The sequence below is a fragment of the Ahaetulla prasina genome, chromosome 9, assembly GCF_028640845.1.
Source record: "Ahaetulla prasina isolate Xishuangbanna chromosome 9, ASM2864084v1, whole genome shotgun sequence".
In the NCBI taxonomy this organism is placed as follows: Eukaryota; Metazoa; Chordata; class Lepidosauria; order Squamata; family Colubridae; genus Ahaetulla; species Ahaetulla prasina.
The window spans coordinates 13326482-13341689 of NC_080547.1; the positions used below are offsets into that span (position 1 = coordinate 13326482).

At 41.5% G+C, this 15208-nt stretch overlaps 1 protein-coding gene across 2 annotated transcripts in view; it reads left to right on the plus strand.

Annotated features, from left to right (window-relative positions):
* LOC131203776 (tubulin-specific chaperone cofactor E-like protein) overlaps positions 1-15208 on the plus strand; it is a 94833-nt gene that overhangs the window by 14512 nt on the left and 65113 nt on the right. The window contains exons 5-9 of one of the 2 annotated variants that reach the window (XM_058194376.1): positions 1241-1422; positions 2975-3231; positions 5758-5884; positions 8225-8341; positions 12728-13808. In XM_058194376.1, coding sequence (XP_058050359.1) covers positions 1241-1422; positions 2975-3231; positions 5758-5884; positions 8225-8341; positions 12728-13046 — 1002 coding nt within the window. In that variant the 3' untranslated portion in view covers positions 13047-13808. Of the gene's footprint in view, positions 1-1240; positions 1423-2974; positions 3232-5757; positions 5885-8224; positions 8342-12727; positions 13809-15208 lie in introns of those variants that run through there. The other variant, XM_058194377.1, reaches the window with a different exon arrangement.

Consider the following 15208-nt stretch of genomic DNA (forward strand, 5'->3'; position numbering starts at 1 on the left):
GATCACATGCTCCAATCGCCAACCGTCCCATCTCGCGACAGCACTCCGACCACTCCTTCTCCAGATGCAGGATCGGCCTGACTTTGACCGACAGGAAGAATGCTATTATGTCTAAGGACAACCCCTCTACTAAATCCCCCCCTCCTACTTTCCCACACATGAGAAAGGGGCAGCACGGAAGCTTCTGGACTAATACGGCTTCCAAAGCTGACAGCCTGCATTAGAATGAGGTTTAGACTGGACCAGGGGAGATGCAGTTTCAAGCATATAAAATCTTGCTAGATAACCCTCGCCTAGTTATCTCTCAGACCAGCCGACCTTACCCACAGCTTCTTGGAGGGGATAAAATGAAATGAGATCCCCGTGTAACTCACCTTCCCCTCATTGGAGGGAAGGCGGAATGTGATTTTAAAAATGGAAAGTTCTAATTGTTAATGAAACTCCTTGAGTCTTCTTAATTTTATTAGCAGGCGGTAAAATGGGTTATAAGATCAGGAAGAGCTGTACAGTAAGGCTGTTGCAGCTAAGATTTTTAACAGATCCCACTGACTCTCATTATTATGATCTCTCTTTTAGCCCATATGTCTTCAAAAAAAAAATGGATTTGGGTTTGGCCGAAATGTTGCAATAATTGTTCTAAATGCTCTCCAGCAGTTTGTATATGTGTTTTCCTCCATGTTTCCTTGCAGGCTTTGGATTATATTAAGCCAAAACAGGAAAGGGGTTTTTATTGCCTTTTGGCCATCCGTTTTTCATTCTCAAATGTTAAAAGAATTAGAAAGTTTTTTGTGGGGGTGGGGGGACCCAAACATAAATGAATTTCGGGAATCAAAATTCTTTATTAAAATGGTATTTGACGCATACAAGATTGCAGAAAAGATGGGTTAGCCTGGATAAAATAGTCCTTTGAAAAATGTTGGCACTTGTAAGTTATTTCTTTTCTATAGTTGCTGTTCTTTTCTTTAGAAGCCTGCCAGGTATCTGTTTTTTTCCCCTTATCAAGTCTTTCTAAGAGTGTAATTAACTGAACCATTGAGGGGAACAAGCAATTAACGAATCAATCGAAATCATCAAATGGCCACGGTATGAATTACAGATAACTATCTAGAATGCTGTTAGAATCCTTATCATTCTTCAACTCGGTGAAGTTGACTGGAAAGGTTGCTGGGAAGTTTTAATATTATTGGAGATCTGATTACAGGTTTGTTTGTGTTTTTTTTCTTCTTCCCTTCTCTCCCAGGTCAGTAAAATTGTATCCAATGTCCCTCACTTGGAGTTTCTGAACCTGAGTTCCAATCCTCTGAATTTGTCAGTTTTAGAAAGGAAATGTGCTGGATCTTTCTCTGGTGTTCGCAAACTTGTGCTCAACAACAGCAAAGCTTCTTGGGAAACAGTCCACACTATACTGCAAGAATTACCAGAGTAAGCCTAAAAGAAGTAGGGTGTTAAGGGTTAACTGACAAAATCTATTAAGAAAGGAGAAGGACTGCAACAGTTAAACTCAAAACACAAATTCCCAAAAATAAATTGGAATTTATTTACTTCTAACTGCTTTCCTCCAGACTAGTAGTGGACAGGGCCCTCAAAAATATGCTCTGTTTGACTTTTTTAATCTTTTCGAATGGCCACCTTTTGCACCAGCTGACAGATTCAAATTCTCTCCAAAAGAAATCCAACCAAGAACTTCAGATTTTAGAACTGAACCTAGAGTTCATTACAAAATCTATAGTTTAGATTTGGTCTCCTGTCTTGTTTGGTTTCCATGCATGTCAGTGTTGCTATTTTTAATTTTATATTAGCAGCTATATTCCCATCAAGGAGTTTAAGGCACTCCACAAAAGGTAGTGGAAAGTTTTACTAGCCCATTTGGCTACCACAAATTTTTACTTTAGCCTAAAGGAAGGAAGGCGAAGGAGCCTGATTGCCTGAACATGATTTTAACAAAAAGCCATGATGTTCAAATGTGTTAGACAATTATTATGGCAGCTTCTTGTCATATTGTAATTGTATTTACATGTTACTGAATGGTGTTCCAAGAGGTTCAGTCTCCCTTATTTAGTTGTACTCCCTTATAATGACGTTAGTATGAGATGCTGATTTAAGATTATAGCTTCAGTGTGTGTGTGTGTGTGTGTGTGTGTTTATGTGTGTAAACTGAGTCACTCCTTCTCATCAGAAAAGGGGTGTATCAGGGAAGACCAACACCCGTTTGGTCTATCTTAAACTCCTGGCAGTGCAGTAGATCAGGCAAAAAAAAACCTGGGTTCTGTAATATACCCCTTTTCTATTTGCATAGCTCTATTTTCCCCATCGAGAAGCATTCAATAGCATATCCATCCTTAAGCAGAGTACATCACAAAGCCATTTGTGGTTTGTGCAGATCTATCGACTTCCAAAGTTTTTAGACAACGTTTCTGAACTACTACTAAGCTGCTTGGGGCATTTATCGGTAAATTTATCACTTTAACAGATATACCGCCAGTAGGGCAGTCCACGTTCTGCCTTTCTGCTCTTTGGTTATCAGATCAAATAGCTTTGCTAATGGACATGCTGGCTTTTGATTGAGACTAAATGGGGGTGCAGAGAGAGTGCAGGACAACTTCCAGTTAAACGTTCCCTTACATATTTTATAAGGCCTGGCAGAGGCTCCCTTCAGCTTGGCAACTCTGTTTTCCTTCATGTGGGACCAGAGCTTATTGAATCCAACCACCTGCTCTCACGCTAACTAACCAAATGCAGATTCCGTCAGCAATCCAGAGACGGGATTACAAGGGCAACAGATTTTTCCCCCTAGCAGTTTTCCCCTAGGAGGATATATTTGGGAATGCTTTTTCTGCTGCTGCTGCTGCTGCAAGTAATAGTGATACAAGCCCATCTTTTAATGCTCATCAATGTGTCTTTTCCTTAAAACCAACATTAACTGGATTGTATAGAGATGTTGCTGCATATTTTAATCGGAATTTTCTCCCTGCAGCTTGGAGGAACTTTTCCTGTGCCTTAACGACTATAATACAGTGTCTTGTTCTCCAGCTTGTTGTAATTCCCTCAAATTGCTCCACATAACTGACAATAATCTCAAAGACTGGACTGAAATCCGGAAGCTGGGGATAATGTTTCCATCACTAGATACTTTGGTTCTGGCCAATAACACTTTGTCAACCATTGAAGACTCCGATGATTCCCTGGCAAGGCTATTCCCGAACTTGCGATCTATCAGTCTGCACAAGTCAGGTGAGATCTTGGATGAAATATAATGGAAGGATGTGCGAGGCCTGTTGGATCGGAACAAAGGCCTAGCTTAATCCAGGCTTCTGTTCCCAAACTGCTCACGTAAATATCCTGGAAAGCTTGCAAGAGCATCCTTCTGCTGCGAAGAGGCACACTTTTCCTCAAGCATGGAAAGAAATTGTGGCTCCCCTGTTAGGCAGGGAAAATCAGTGTGGCTCGGCACAAACAAAGAGGCAGAATCCAAATTCTCACTTGGTCACATGTTTAGAATTAGAATAGAATAGAATAGAATAGAGTAGAATAGAATAGAATAGAATTTTTTATTGGCCAAGTGTGATTGGACACACAATGAATTTGTCTTGGTGCATAAGCTCTCAGTGTACATAAAAGAAAAGATGCGTTCATCAAGAATCATAAGGTACAACACTTAATGATAGTCATAGGGTACAAATAAGCAATCAGGAAACAATATCAGTATAAATCGTAAGGATAAAGGCAACAAAGTTACAGTCATAAGTGGAAAGAGATTGGTGATGGGAATGATGAGAAGATTAATAGTAGTGCAGATTTAGTAAATAGTTTGACAGTGTTGATGGAATTATTTGTTTAGCAGAGTGATGGCCTTCGGGAAGAAACTGTCCTTGTGTTCAGTTGTTCTGGTGTGCAGTGCTCTGTAGCGTCATTTTGAGGGTAGGAGTTGAAACAGTTTATGTCCTGGATGCGAGGGGTCTGTAGATATTTTCCCAGCCCTCTTTTTGACTTGTGCAGTATACAGGTCCTCAATGGAAGGCAGGTTGGTAGCCATTGTTTTTTCTGCAGTTCTATTTTATTTTATTTTTTTATAAGGCTGGAAGAATCCTGAATACATTTTAGAGCAAGCATATATAGGTTCCTTCATTTTACTTAGTTACCTAACAGGAGCTATAGCTCATAGTAGATGAGGTATAGAAATTACTCACATCCTGTGGTAATGAGCTTGCTGGCTTGCAAGCTTTATGGTTTCTTTAACGAGGTCTTCACGAGTTTGGAGGCTTTAATTATTTTATTTCTGTCATTTCAACCTAAGAATCTAAATCATCAGACCAATTATCAGAATCCCGATTAATACCCCAGGAGTAGGTTGATACTTTTTTATCCTTTAATTAATAATCTTACCTTGAGAATTTTGCCTGATCTCTTATCAAAAGTCATTCTAATTGGCAGCCTTTACTATGTATTTTTTTAAAAATTGTGATTCCTATAGTTTCCATATGCTCTGAAATAACTTTCTTCATGGCAAATGAACCTCCGTCTTTTGATCCTGCACAAGCCGAAAAAATCTAGTATTATGGAAAAGATAATTTTATTAACTGTTTTCATCATGCCGTACAGTTTTTAGCAACTCATGTGGCATTAATATTTAGTGAGGCTTTAAAACCTTTCGCGTAAGTTCCCTCATCAGTGTGTGTTCATGCAGCGAATGAGTACCTAATGCCAAGCCAATTGTCAAAGAAGTTGGCTCTCTTGAAGATTTATTTCTTTTTGAGCTCATTCCTAAATTAAACCTCACCACCCCTTTATTTGCACAAATATTTTTCATCATCTCCCTTTGCACTTTCTTAAAGCATGTTTACTCTTCTGTGTTTAATCAAATTAACGACTGATACAGTAGCTATGTCAACTGGCTCTAGATGGTTCCTAGACTTAGAAATGGGAAAGAACATTGGCCAGGTATAACCTTTTAGAAGAATGAGGTGGGCCATCTTTAGCATCTGAAGTTCCACATTCCATCGCTCAAGGATTCAGTGCTCTCTAGAAAGAAAAGTATAATTATTCCTTAAGAATAACTCAGTTGCTTCCATTTGTTTGAATTGTGATGCCACTGGATGATAATAACAGGGTTTTACTGATTTATTTAACTTACTACATTCGTACCGCTGGGAATACGAGAGTATACCATAAGCCAAAGCCTTAACTTCCCAGGAAATCTAATCCCGTAGCTGTGTTTTTACCAAAATATATCCCTCTCTCTCAGTAATTAATCACCACCTTCATTGGAACAGAAAAGGTGGAAATGAAATGTTATTTTCAGAAGGGGAAAGTAGTTGAACAACTCCCCAGAATAATCTTAACTTTTCAAGGCTGACATTTTTAAAAATAACAAAATATAATTCACATAAGTATAAAATCAGCGGGGAGAAATCCGTGTTCAGATATCATTCCCTGGTAAGAGTAATTTTCTATTACATTTGAGAAATGTTTAATAGAGAAACATTTGAAAACGGTGTGCCTGAGCCATTTATTTTTTCTGTTCCGTTCCTCATCTAGTTTCGGCCTGTGAATAATTTTCACACAAGCTCAGCCTAGAACAGGGATCTCCAACCTTGGCAACTTTAAGCCTGGCGGATTTCAACAACCCAGAATTCTGGGCGTTGAAGTCGCCAGGCTTAAAGTTGCCAAGGTTGGAGACCCCTGACCTAGAATATGTTACACCTCTTCACTTGTCTGTTTTCCTTGCTTTTCCGTGAGCCTTTCCTTTCTTTAAAGCAGGTCTACATTCCTGGGAAGATGTCGACAAACTGAATTCTTTCCCCAAGCTTGAGGAAGTGAGGTTGCTGGGAATCCCTCTCCTTCAGTCGTACACCAATGAGGAGCGGAGGAAGCTGGTAATAGCCAGGTCTGGAGATTTTGTAGTAGATCCAGCCTTAATACGATTAAAAATTGTGTGTGACTTAAGTCTAAAGTGCTCAGTCTCAAACAGGGAATTGGAAGATAGTGGACTCCTGTAACCTGTGAGTTTTGTGAGTGAATCAAAAAAATAACGGGGTGGGGGAGAAGGAACTTACGTTGTGAATTAAAATTGTTCCATGTAATAAAAGTGGCAGTGGACTGGCAAAGCACCGTAAGTTACTCTGTTTTAAAGGACTACAATAATATAATATAATATAATATAATATAATATAATATAATATAATATAATATAATATAATATAATATAATATAATATAATATAATATAATATAATATAATATAATATAATATAATATAATATAATATAATATAATTAATATAATATAATATAATATAATAATATAATATAATATAATATAATATAATAATATAATATAATATAATATAATATAATATAATATAATATAATATAATATAATATAATAATATAATATAATATAATATAATATAATATAATACAATACAATACAATAACAAATACAATACAATTACAAATACAAATACAAATACAAATACAAATACAATTACAAATACAAATACAAATACAATACAATACAATTACAATACAATACAATACAACAACAGAGTTGGAAGGGACCTTGGAGGCCTTCTAGTCCAACCCCCTGCCCAGACAGGAAACCCTACATCATCTCAGACAGATGGTTATCCAACATTTTCTTAAAAACTTCCAGTGTTGGAGCATTCACAACTTCTGCAGGCAAGTTGTTCCACTTACTAATTGTTCTAACTGTCAGGAAATTTCTCCTTAGTTCTAAGTTGCTTCTCTCCTTGATTAGTTTCCACCCATTGCTTCTTGTTCTACCCACAGGTGCTTTGGAGAACAGCCCGACTCCCTCTTCTTTGTGGCAACCCCTGAGATATTGGAAGACTGTTATCATGTCTCCCCTAGTCCTTCTTTTCATTAAACTAGACACACCCAGTTCCTGCAACCGTTCTTCATATGTTTTAGCCTCCAGTCTCCTAATCATCTTGGTTCCTCTTCTCTGCACTCTTTCCAGAGTCTCAACATCTTTTTTACATTGTGGCGACCAAAACTGGATGCAATATTCCAAGTGTGGCCTTACCACATTTGTATATTTATATAGAAAGTCAACTTATTGCCTTTAGGGGGAAAAAATCATAAATCTCTTGTATTTGGAGACTGTTGAGTCTTTGTGCCCATTTTTTTGCTTGATTCCCTATTGGTATTTTTAATGTTTGCTATACTGCAGACTTATTTATTTATTTATTTAAAAGCATTACCTACCATTTAAAAAAATCTCAGCGGTTTGAACTAAAATCCATCTTCATGTCTAGCCTGGGGCATCAGGGAGAATCCAGGCAAGGCCCTAATCTCAGACGGAGTCGTTTAACTTGTACTTCAGTGTCTCATTTTACAGCTTTGCAGGCAGGGAAATGACTCAAGGATAGGAGCTGAGAGAGGCCTTTGTCAATCAGTGGTAAAGAGAAAGGATCCACTTCATAGTCTTCCCTTCCGGTGTACTTTTTGTATTTTGCAGTGCGAATATGCCCATTGCACATACGCCGGTTGTCATCTCCTCTCTGAAATCTCAAAAGCCACTGACGACAGATGTTAAATTAACTGTTGAGAAGTTTAGAGACAGTTGCTTGAGCTGTGCTCTGATGGGTACTAGTTGTGCCAATTTAAAAGACATAAACCTTTGATCCCACATTCTGCAGTTCCGCATTCATTATTTTCTTTAGTGTTTAAAATGCCTAAAGTGTGTGTACCTGAACTTGGATGCTTTGTCCTTTCGGTCAGCTATCTTTCTATTCATATTCTCCATCTGGAATGATTGGAGTGACAGACTAACCCAGGAACTACAGAAAAAATCTCCCTCCCTCCCCCTCCCTCCCTCTCTCTCTCACACACACACACAAACACACATCAATACTGCAGATTAGGGAAGCAGTAAATAGCAAATTTCTACAGCCTTTCCTAAGTTACCAACACGTTATAACAATGCCTTGGAAAGTCCACAAGAAGGAAGGCATTTAGGAAATCATCAGATACATTTATAATCGAGTCGTAATGCACAATTTTAAATCAATTCTTCTCTGTATGAAGCCCTGTAAAAATGCAATTTCCCCGACAGCTATATTTTTGGGTATCAGATTCTGCAGGAATCTCCTGAGAAGACAATATTTGCTGCTGACTATTTGGGATTATTATTTTTTTCTTTTGTCCTCCCCCCCCATCATCCCTTGCTCATCTGTTAACATTTTCTCTTCTTGTCTTCGGCAGGCTACCATCAATCACCAAGCTGAACGGAAGTGTCATAATGGACGGAGAACGAGAAGACTCTGAGAGGTTTTTCATCCGCTACTACATGGACTTTCCACAGGAAGAAGCTCCGTTCAGGTGAGGGATTACCCAGAAGTTTGTGAAAGGAATGAAAAAAACTTCGGCTCTTCAGCGTGGTTTTGAAGACAGGAAAATATAAATTGAGTTGTCCCCAGTTCAGAATTGTGCGCTAAGTCACTCACCTGATAAACTTAGGCAAGCTGCAGAGCCTCGCCGTACCTCATTTATCTTCACTATAGTGTCTCATATATATTACTGACTTATCTCGCGAGGGGCTGCAGCACAAATGAGTAAATTACCATTTGAACAGCTACAGATATCGGTAAGCACTTCTGAGGAAAGACAGTAAATAACAGGCGAAGGCGGAATGCTTTATTACCGATATTTGTAGCACATTGTTAATGAATAATTAAGTACAGTGAAGCGTTGGCTTGTCAGGAAGGTTGCAATCTGAAGCAGATACCGGGGAAGCAAAGGGTAGAAAGAGAAAATGGACTAGAATGATGCGATGCACGGGGAACGGCTTAGTTAACTGTCAGAAGGGGCAGCTAAAGCCAGCGGGCAAAGAGTCATCCCAACGGAAGGCTTGGCACGCAGGGACACGGGCCACACTGATTGCATTTTCAGCTCTTTGACCCTCACTTGCCCTTCGTAAATCAGATATTGAGACCCTTCAACGGTGAACTGTCAGGCAATCCCAGAAAAAGATATTTTAAAAAAATTGGTGCAGAGGAATCTTAAAACCTGTGTGGTATCTTGAGCACTCGACACCATTGAGTTTCCCATGATTTTTGGTTTGGTTTTACCTCAGTGGGGTGGGTTGTTGTTTTTTCCCCTATCAGTTCCCGGCAGGTTAATACAGACAGCAAAATTGCCTTTCATCTCCCCCATTTCCTCCCCACCCCCCCAGTTCATAGCCTTTGAATAACCCTGGGCTTCCCTCCCCCAGCCTGATTATTCAATGGCCCCTTTGTCCAGATGCCCTCATCTGTGTGGGGTCTTGAAGAGACCTGTGCCCTCAATGGAGACTTGCCTTTCCAGTCCACCAAACCAGCGTGGCATTTCAGGGCCCTGAATAGCTGAGACTGCGTCCCCAGAGAATTGAGCTTCAGGTTCCACTTCCTCCATCTTTCCTTCATGCTTGAAGTTCATTCTCGTGACTTTTCCCTGCCCCCAATAACTCCGTTTCTTTCCCCTTTTCCTCCTCCAGCCTTGATTACAACCTTCTTTCCTTTCCCTTTTAGGTTCTTTCCCTTTTCTGCCCTTCCAAGATTGATATGTAATTTTTTTTAGGACCACATCCTCAAAACAATTATCCTTTGACAATCATGATATTAATAATAGCATCATAATAGGCCAAAAAAGGAGTTTTTCATCCACCCACCCCCTTATTTTTGCAAACTGATGAGTTGCCATCCTGGTATCCCGAAGTATTAATTCACCTGATCTTTACACCCTTATTTAAAATTTGCACACAGATTTCATTTGGGATAGAAATGCCTAAGAGTGAGGTTACAAATGAAAAGATCTTTTGTGTCGTTTCTGGCTGCTTAAATGCTCTTCTTAAATCCAGAGACAAAAAGATGCGCTTCACAGACATAACTAGACTAAAGATGAGCTTAAAAGTCCTACAATTTGGGAGCTTGAATACAGTCATAGTTAAGATGCTGAGCCAAGGGACCACAACATTTATACAGCAAACTTGGACCAATTACTCATTTTAACCCAACATTGTTTAACAGAATTGTGCCTTTGGGGTGAAATGAGTGGCCTTATGCATACCAGTTTGTGTTTCCAGGAAGAAGGCAGGATATGGATTTGATCAATGGAAATTTCTTCACTTTGGAAGACAAGTTAGCTTTAAAAAAACCCAGATTCCAGTAGTTTTCAATCCCGTTGAGGAAAATAGTTCTGCTGTCCCCAATAATTCTGCATTGTTCTTATTTTTGTTTCATAAAAAGAGATTGGACAACCATTTGTCTGGAATGGACTAGGGTCTCCTGCTTTTGAGCAGAGGTTTGGACTATAAGACCTCCCAAATCCCTTCCAACTCTTGTTATCATCTGGTGAGAAGTTTTGGCCTTGGGTGGGAGTGGGAGAGAAAAGAGTTGTGGAATCTCCAACACCCTTGGACCCCGTTTGTTTTGATGACAATGGCATGTCTACCTCTCTGGAAGCAAGAGACTGCAGTCACCTCAGCGGAAAAACAAAGCCCTTTTCAGAGCTCTGCGGAACAAGCCGTGGATCCCATTATACAAGAAGTGACGGAATGAATGGAGGTGTTGAAACCCACCCTGAAAAGCTGCCTTTTCACTTTCCACCATTGATTTAACTGCCGTCAGCCATCAAGGAGGTTCAGAGAACGCGTCTTCCTTATCTTCCCAAATCGTCGTTAGCCAAAACGGACCAAGTTTTCTCTCCGTGTTAATTGCAAAGCCAAGCGCGGCAGCCCATTCTCGGCCTCTGCGAAAGCTGGTTTTTTGTCCCAAGACGCTGGGCGAAACCGAGGGAGCGCTTCATCAGCCCCCCCCACCGCCTCCCCACCCCTCCTGTTGCAGACAGACAGAGGCTCTGCTGTTGGTGGAATATCCTTACCTTTAACACGAGTCCCCTAGGGGGGCCCTCCCTGCCCAGTTGCCAGGCCCCGTCATCCCCTGACAGGAGCAATGACAAAGCAGCGATCACGGTTTTCGGCCTGAGCCAAGAAGGAAACAAAAGGGGCTTTCAGTCTAAGGGCGTCCCTTAGAGACTCTGAAATGTTATCTCCCCTCCACCCACCCCCAATCTTAACCACTCTTTGTTTTTTATCTTTTCAGCTACCTTGGATTTTGGGTTGACTTTTTGCCACTTTCCCAGCCCAGGCGAAGAGATGCTACTTCCTTATTATTAATGAGAGATATCTGAAAAATGCCTTGGGGTGATTGGGTGGGTGGTGGGAATGGCAGAGTCAAGGAGGAAAGACAGAAATCTCTAACCAGGAGCCTAAACAAGAGGGGTGTTTATCTCGGGGAGAGAGAAGAAACTTGTGGAACGGGTTCGTGGCCGTCCAGACAGTGCTGTCCCACTTATTATTTTTTTCCCTCCCATTCAGCCTCGTCCTCCGTTTGCAAATGCCAAAAGGGACGGAAGTCAGACCTACAGAAAGGCAGAAGCTGAACCAAAGTTATGCAATTAATAGCTGTAAAAATTTCAGCTTGACTCAGTTCCTACAAGCTAATGACAGCGGGATTCACGCTGCCAATGAATGAATACTACCAAGAGAGCAGAAGAGAGGTTGGGGAGGAGGGGGGGGGCATGTCGTGGGTGTTTTTTTTCCCCCTAGCCCCCTGAGGATGTGGAACATTGATCTCTGCAGCATTCAACAGGACGGATTGGCAGGACCGTGTTGAAAGCACTATATGTGGAAGTTTATCACAGGGCTACCACTATTCAGGTAGTCTTCGACTCACAACAGTTCATTTAGTGACCGTTCAGAGTTACAACAGCATTGAAAACAAAGGGACGAGCATTTTTCACACTTACAACCATTGCCGCCTCCCCATGGTCACGTGACTTACATTCGGATGATTGACAGCTGACTCACATTTATGATGGTGGCAGTGTCTCGGAGTCGTGTGCGATCTCCTTTTGTGACCTGACGAGCAAAGTCAATGGGGGAAAGCCAGATTCACTTAACAACCGGGTTACTAATTTTAAGAACGGCAATGATTCGCTTAACAAATGAGGTGAGACAAGTCGTAAAATGGAGCAAGCTCACTTAACAACCTAAACTTTGGGCTCAGTTGTGGGTCGTCAGTTGACGACTGCCGGTAGTTCGTGCACATTGTGAGACTTTGGAATTGCAGCTGCACTGCCCCTAAATGTACACATTCGACTTTCTCTTCATTGGGGGTTGAGAATACGAGCTGATTGAGCTGCGACCTGACACCAAACACTGACAAGTTTGGGGAAATTTCAGTTTCCATGTCCTTAGTTAAACTATTAGGGGCCAGGATTAGAGATAGCACAGGCCACTGGCCTCCAGACTTCTTCAAGAACTCAAAACGGTGTGGATCCAGGATCCTTAAAGTAAACTACCTCTCTGTTCATTCTTTAATCTCCAGTGAGGCTCTTTTTAGTTTGTAATGGCTGAGCGTTGCGTTTTCTACCTGGGTCCTGAAACTAAGTAGTGCATTCAGCCCCTTGACTCTTAATTTTCTGGCTGCAAGAACATAACAGTTTGCTTTAAGGAGCATTTTGGGTCTTAGCTTGTCCAGCCCGCAAAGGGCAGAATTGATCTTCCCGTTGCTAAAAAGTCTTAAAAGAGTTGAGTTTCTCTGGGGTTTTTCTTTACCAGGTATGTAAGATATTGCTAGTTGGCTTTAAAAGGTTGGCACAAAACGCCCTTATAAAGCAACATATTCAGCAACCTTTGTATGTTGTCTCTCTGCCCCATTTTCGTAGGTATCAGGAACTAGTGACAAAATACGGGAAGCTGGAAAAACTGGCAGTGGTTGACCTGACGCCTCAGAGCAGCGCCAAAGTCGAAGTTCACTTCAAAGACCAAGTGAAGGAGATGAACATCCGCTTAGATCAGACGGTGGCGGAGCTAAAGAAAAAACTGAAAACGGTGGTCCAGCTGCCCATCAGCAGCATGCTGGTCACCTACTTCGACAACGAAGATCCTTTTGGCCCCGAAGAGCTGAAGTACAACTCGAGGGCCCTGCATTCCTACGGCATCCGGGATGGAGACAAAATCTATGTGGACTCCAAAGCCAAGTAGCCTCTCTGCTTCCAGAAGGCCTGCTCCAGAGTGCGCACCCGCCCCACGTAACGGCCATCAAGGGACTTTTTTGACGGGGGTGTTTCATTTGGGTTCCTTTGGTTGAGATTTGGGGTTTTAGAAGTGCGTCCAATCGCTTCTCTAGCCCAGGTTAGCAGGTCCAGATCGGTGAGATAAAAGCAGCAGGATTCAGCGCAGATGACAGACAAGGATGCTCCTCAGAGGCGTTGACATCGAGCAGGTGGGCTGTTTCCCTTTGGTATCTCCCAGCTGCTTCCGTATACTTGTGAACGTAGCACGACAAACCGGCTTCAAAACTCGGAGGTTATTAACGGTTACTCAGCCAGGGTGAATTCAGCCTTCCGGCACCCATAAGCGTAAGGTACGTGTGAAAAACCGATTCTGTGCAGCTCTTGTTCCCGTGGCACTTGGACTCCAATTACAAACGGCTGCACTGCTGTCCTTTCACCTGGGTTGGTCTGTCATTTCTTTCTTCCTGGGGGGCCTTTTTTTGGAAGGAAAGGGTTCTTTAGGACATGGGCCTGCGGGATTGTCCGGCAGCATTCTGGATTTCAGATCGCTGAAGGAGATAACTCTGAGAGGTGCTTAACATGCGTGTGCACACTGTCTCCCTCTCTGTCTCTCTCACACACACATAGAGACATACACACACCTACAGCTTCCAAAGCACAGTAATAAGGACACTACAAAACTGCATTCCTTTAGATCAGGGGTCTCCAACCTTGGCAACTTTAAGCCTGGCAGACTTCAACTGGCAGAGTTGAAGTCTGCCAGGCTTAAACTTGCCAAGGTTGGAGACCCCTGCTTTCGATAACCCTCCTGTTTTGCCAGTTCTCCAAGATAGCATAGATAAACTCTTTCTGCACAGGCCACATCAGAAGTTAAATGGATAGGACTTTGAAATACAGCCAGTGAGTCGGGCAGCTAAGCAGAACACCTGATGGATCTGTTTGATAAAAGACATCACTTGGTTGGATGCTGAAGGAAATTCCTTTCATTCAACAGTTTACTAAAAGATCACGAATCCCTTGTAGCACTGGTATATGTTCGGTTCGTTGTTATTATTATGAAGATGCACTTTGGGTGGCTTGAATGCTTCTCCCTCTCATTCCCTGCATCCATAAATTCATCCTTCAAATAAACTTGTGGCAGGATTAGCTGAGGGATAGACACTGGTTCCTACCAACTAGAAACCTTTCACAGCTAGTTTTAACCTGAATTCCAAATTTTGTATCATGACACTTGGATGGAAACCAAAACCCAATACAGCACAGTTCATTTTTAATCCATTTTTAAGACAACAGAAGCATGCATAAACCATTCCTGGCCCTCCAAGTTGTTCATTTTTATGCACGAGTCCTTATTCTGGACTTGTCCCCTTTATATGGTCCATAATTTGTGAAGCTCCAATAGGATGAGCTTCTGTTCTCTTAACTTCAAAGCAGTTCTTCTATTTTAACTCGGGATGTGCAGCGCTTCTGATTCCAGCGACTGCAGTGAAGACCATATTAAATGCTTCCCACTGTTTTCCTGGGCACTCAGCCTCTTGTACGGTTCTGCTTGGAAATGCATTAAACTTGTTCACTTTGTAAATCAGGCAAGGGGCTGCCCTTCCTTCCTCGTGTCAGTTTGACAAGCTGGAAGCAGTTCAATCCATCCATTTTACACATGTACATTTAAATGTCCGTGAAGCTGGCTGATTCTTATTACCTGTGCACTTTTGACCTGAGTTGGTAGCTTTTGTGCTCCGAAAGCAAGATATATATATATATTTTTGGCCCCTGATTCTACAATTCCCTCTTGGGGCTTCTTTTTTATATAAATTGCAGAGTGTGTGTGGGGGGGGTTCGCCCCCTTTCCTTTCTGGTATCTCTACTGTTGGAAAGCAAAAGAAAGTTCTTTTGTTCTCTCATTGGAAAGGAAGCATTTACCACCCTCTGTACATTAAAGAGAGGGCATGGCTCAGATGGAATTGCATTCTGACTCCCATCCCTTGTGAACCCACTGTTCTCCATCAAATTATGACTATTGGACGTCGCTCCAGAATAATAATATTCTGGATTTTAGAACTATAGCAAGCTGAGGTTCTTTCTTCTCTGTTTACTTAGCAAAATGCCCTTATGGTAATATTGTGATGCCAA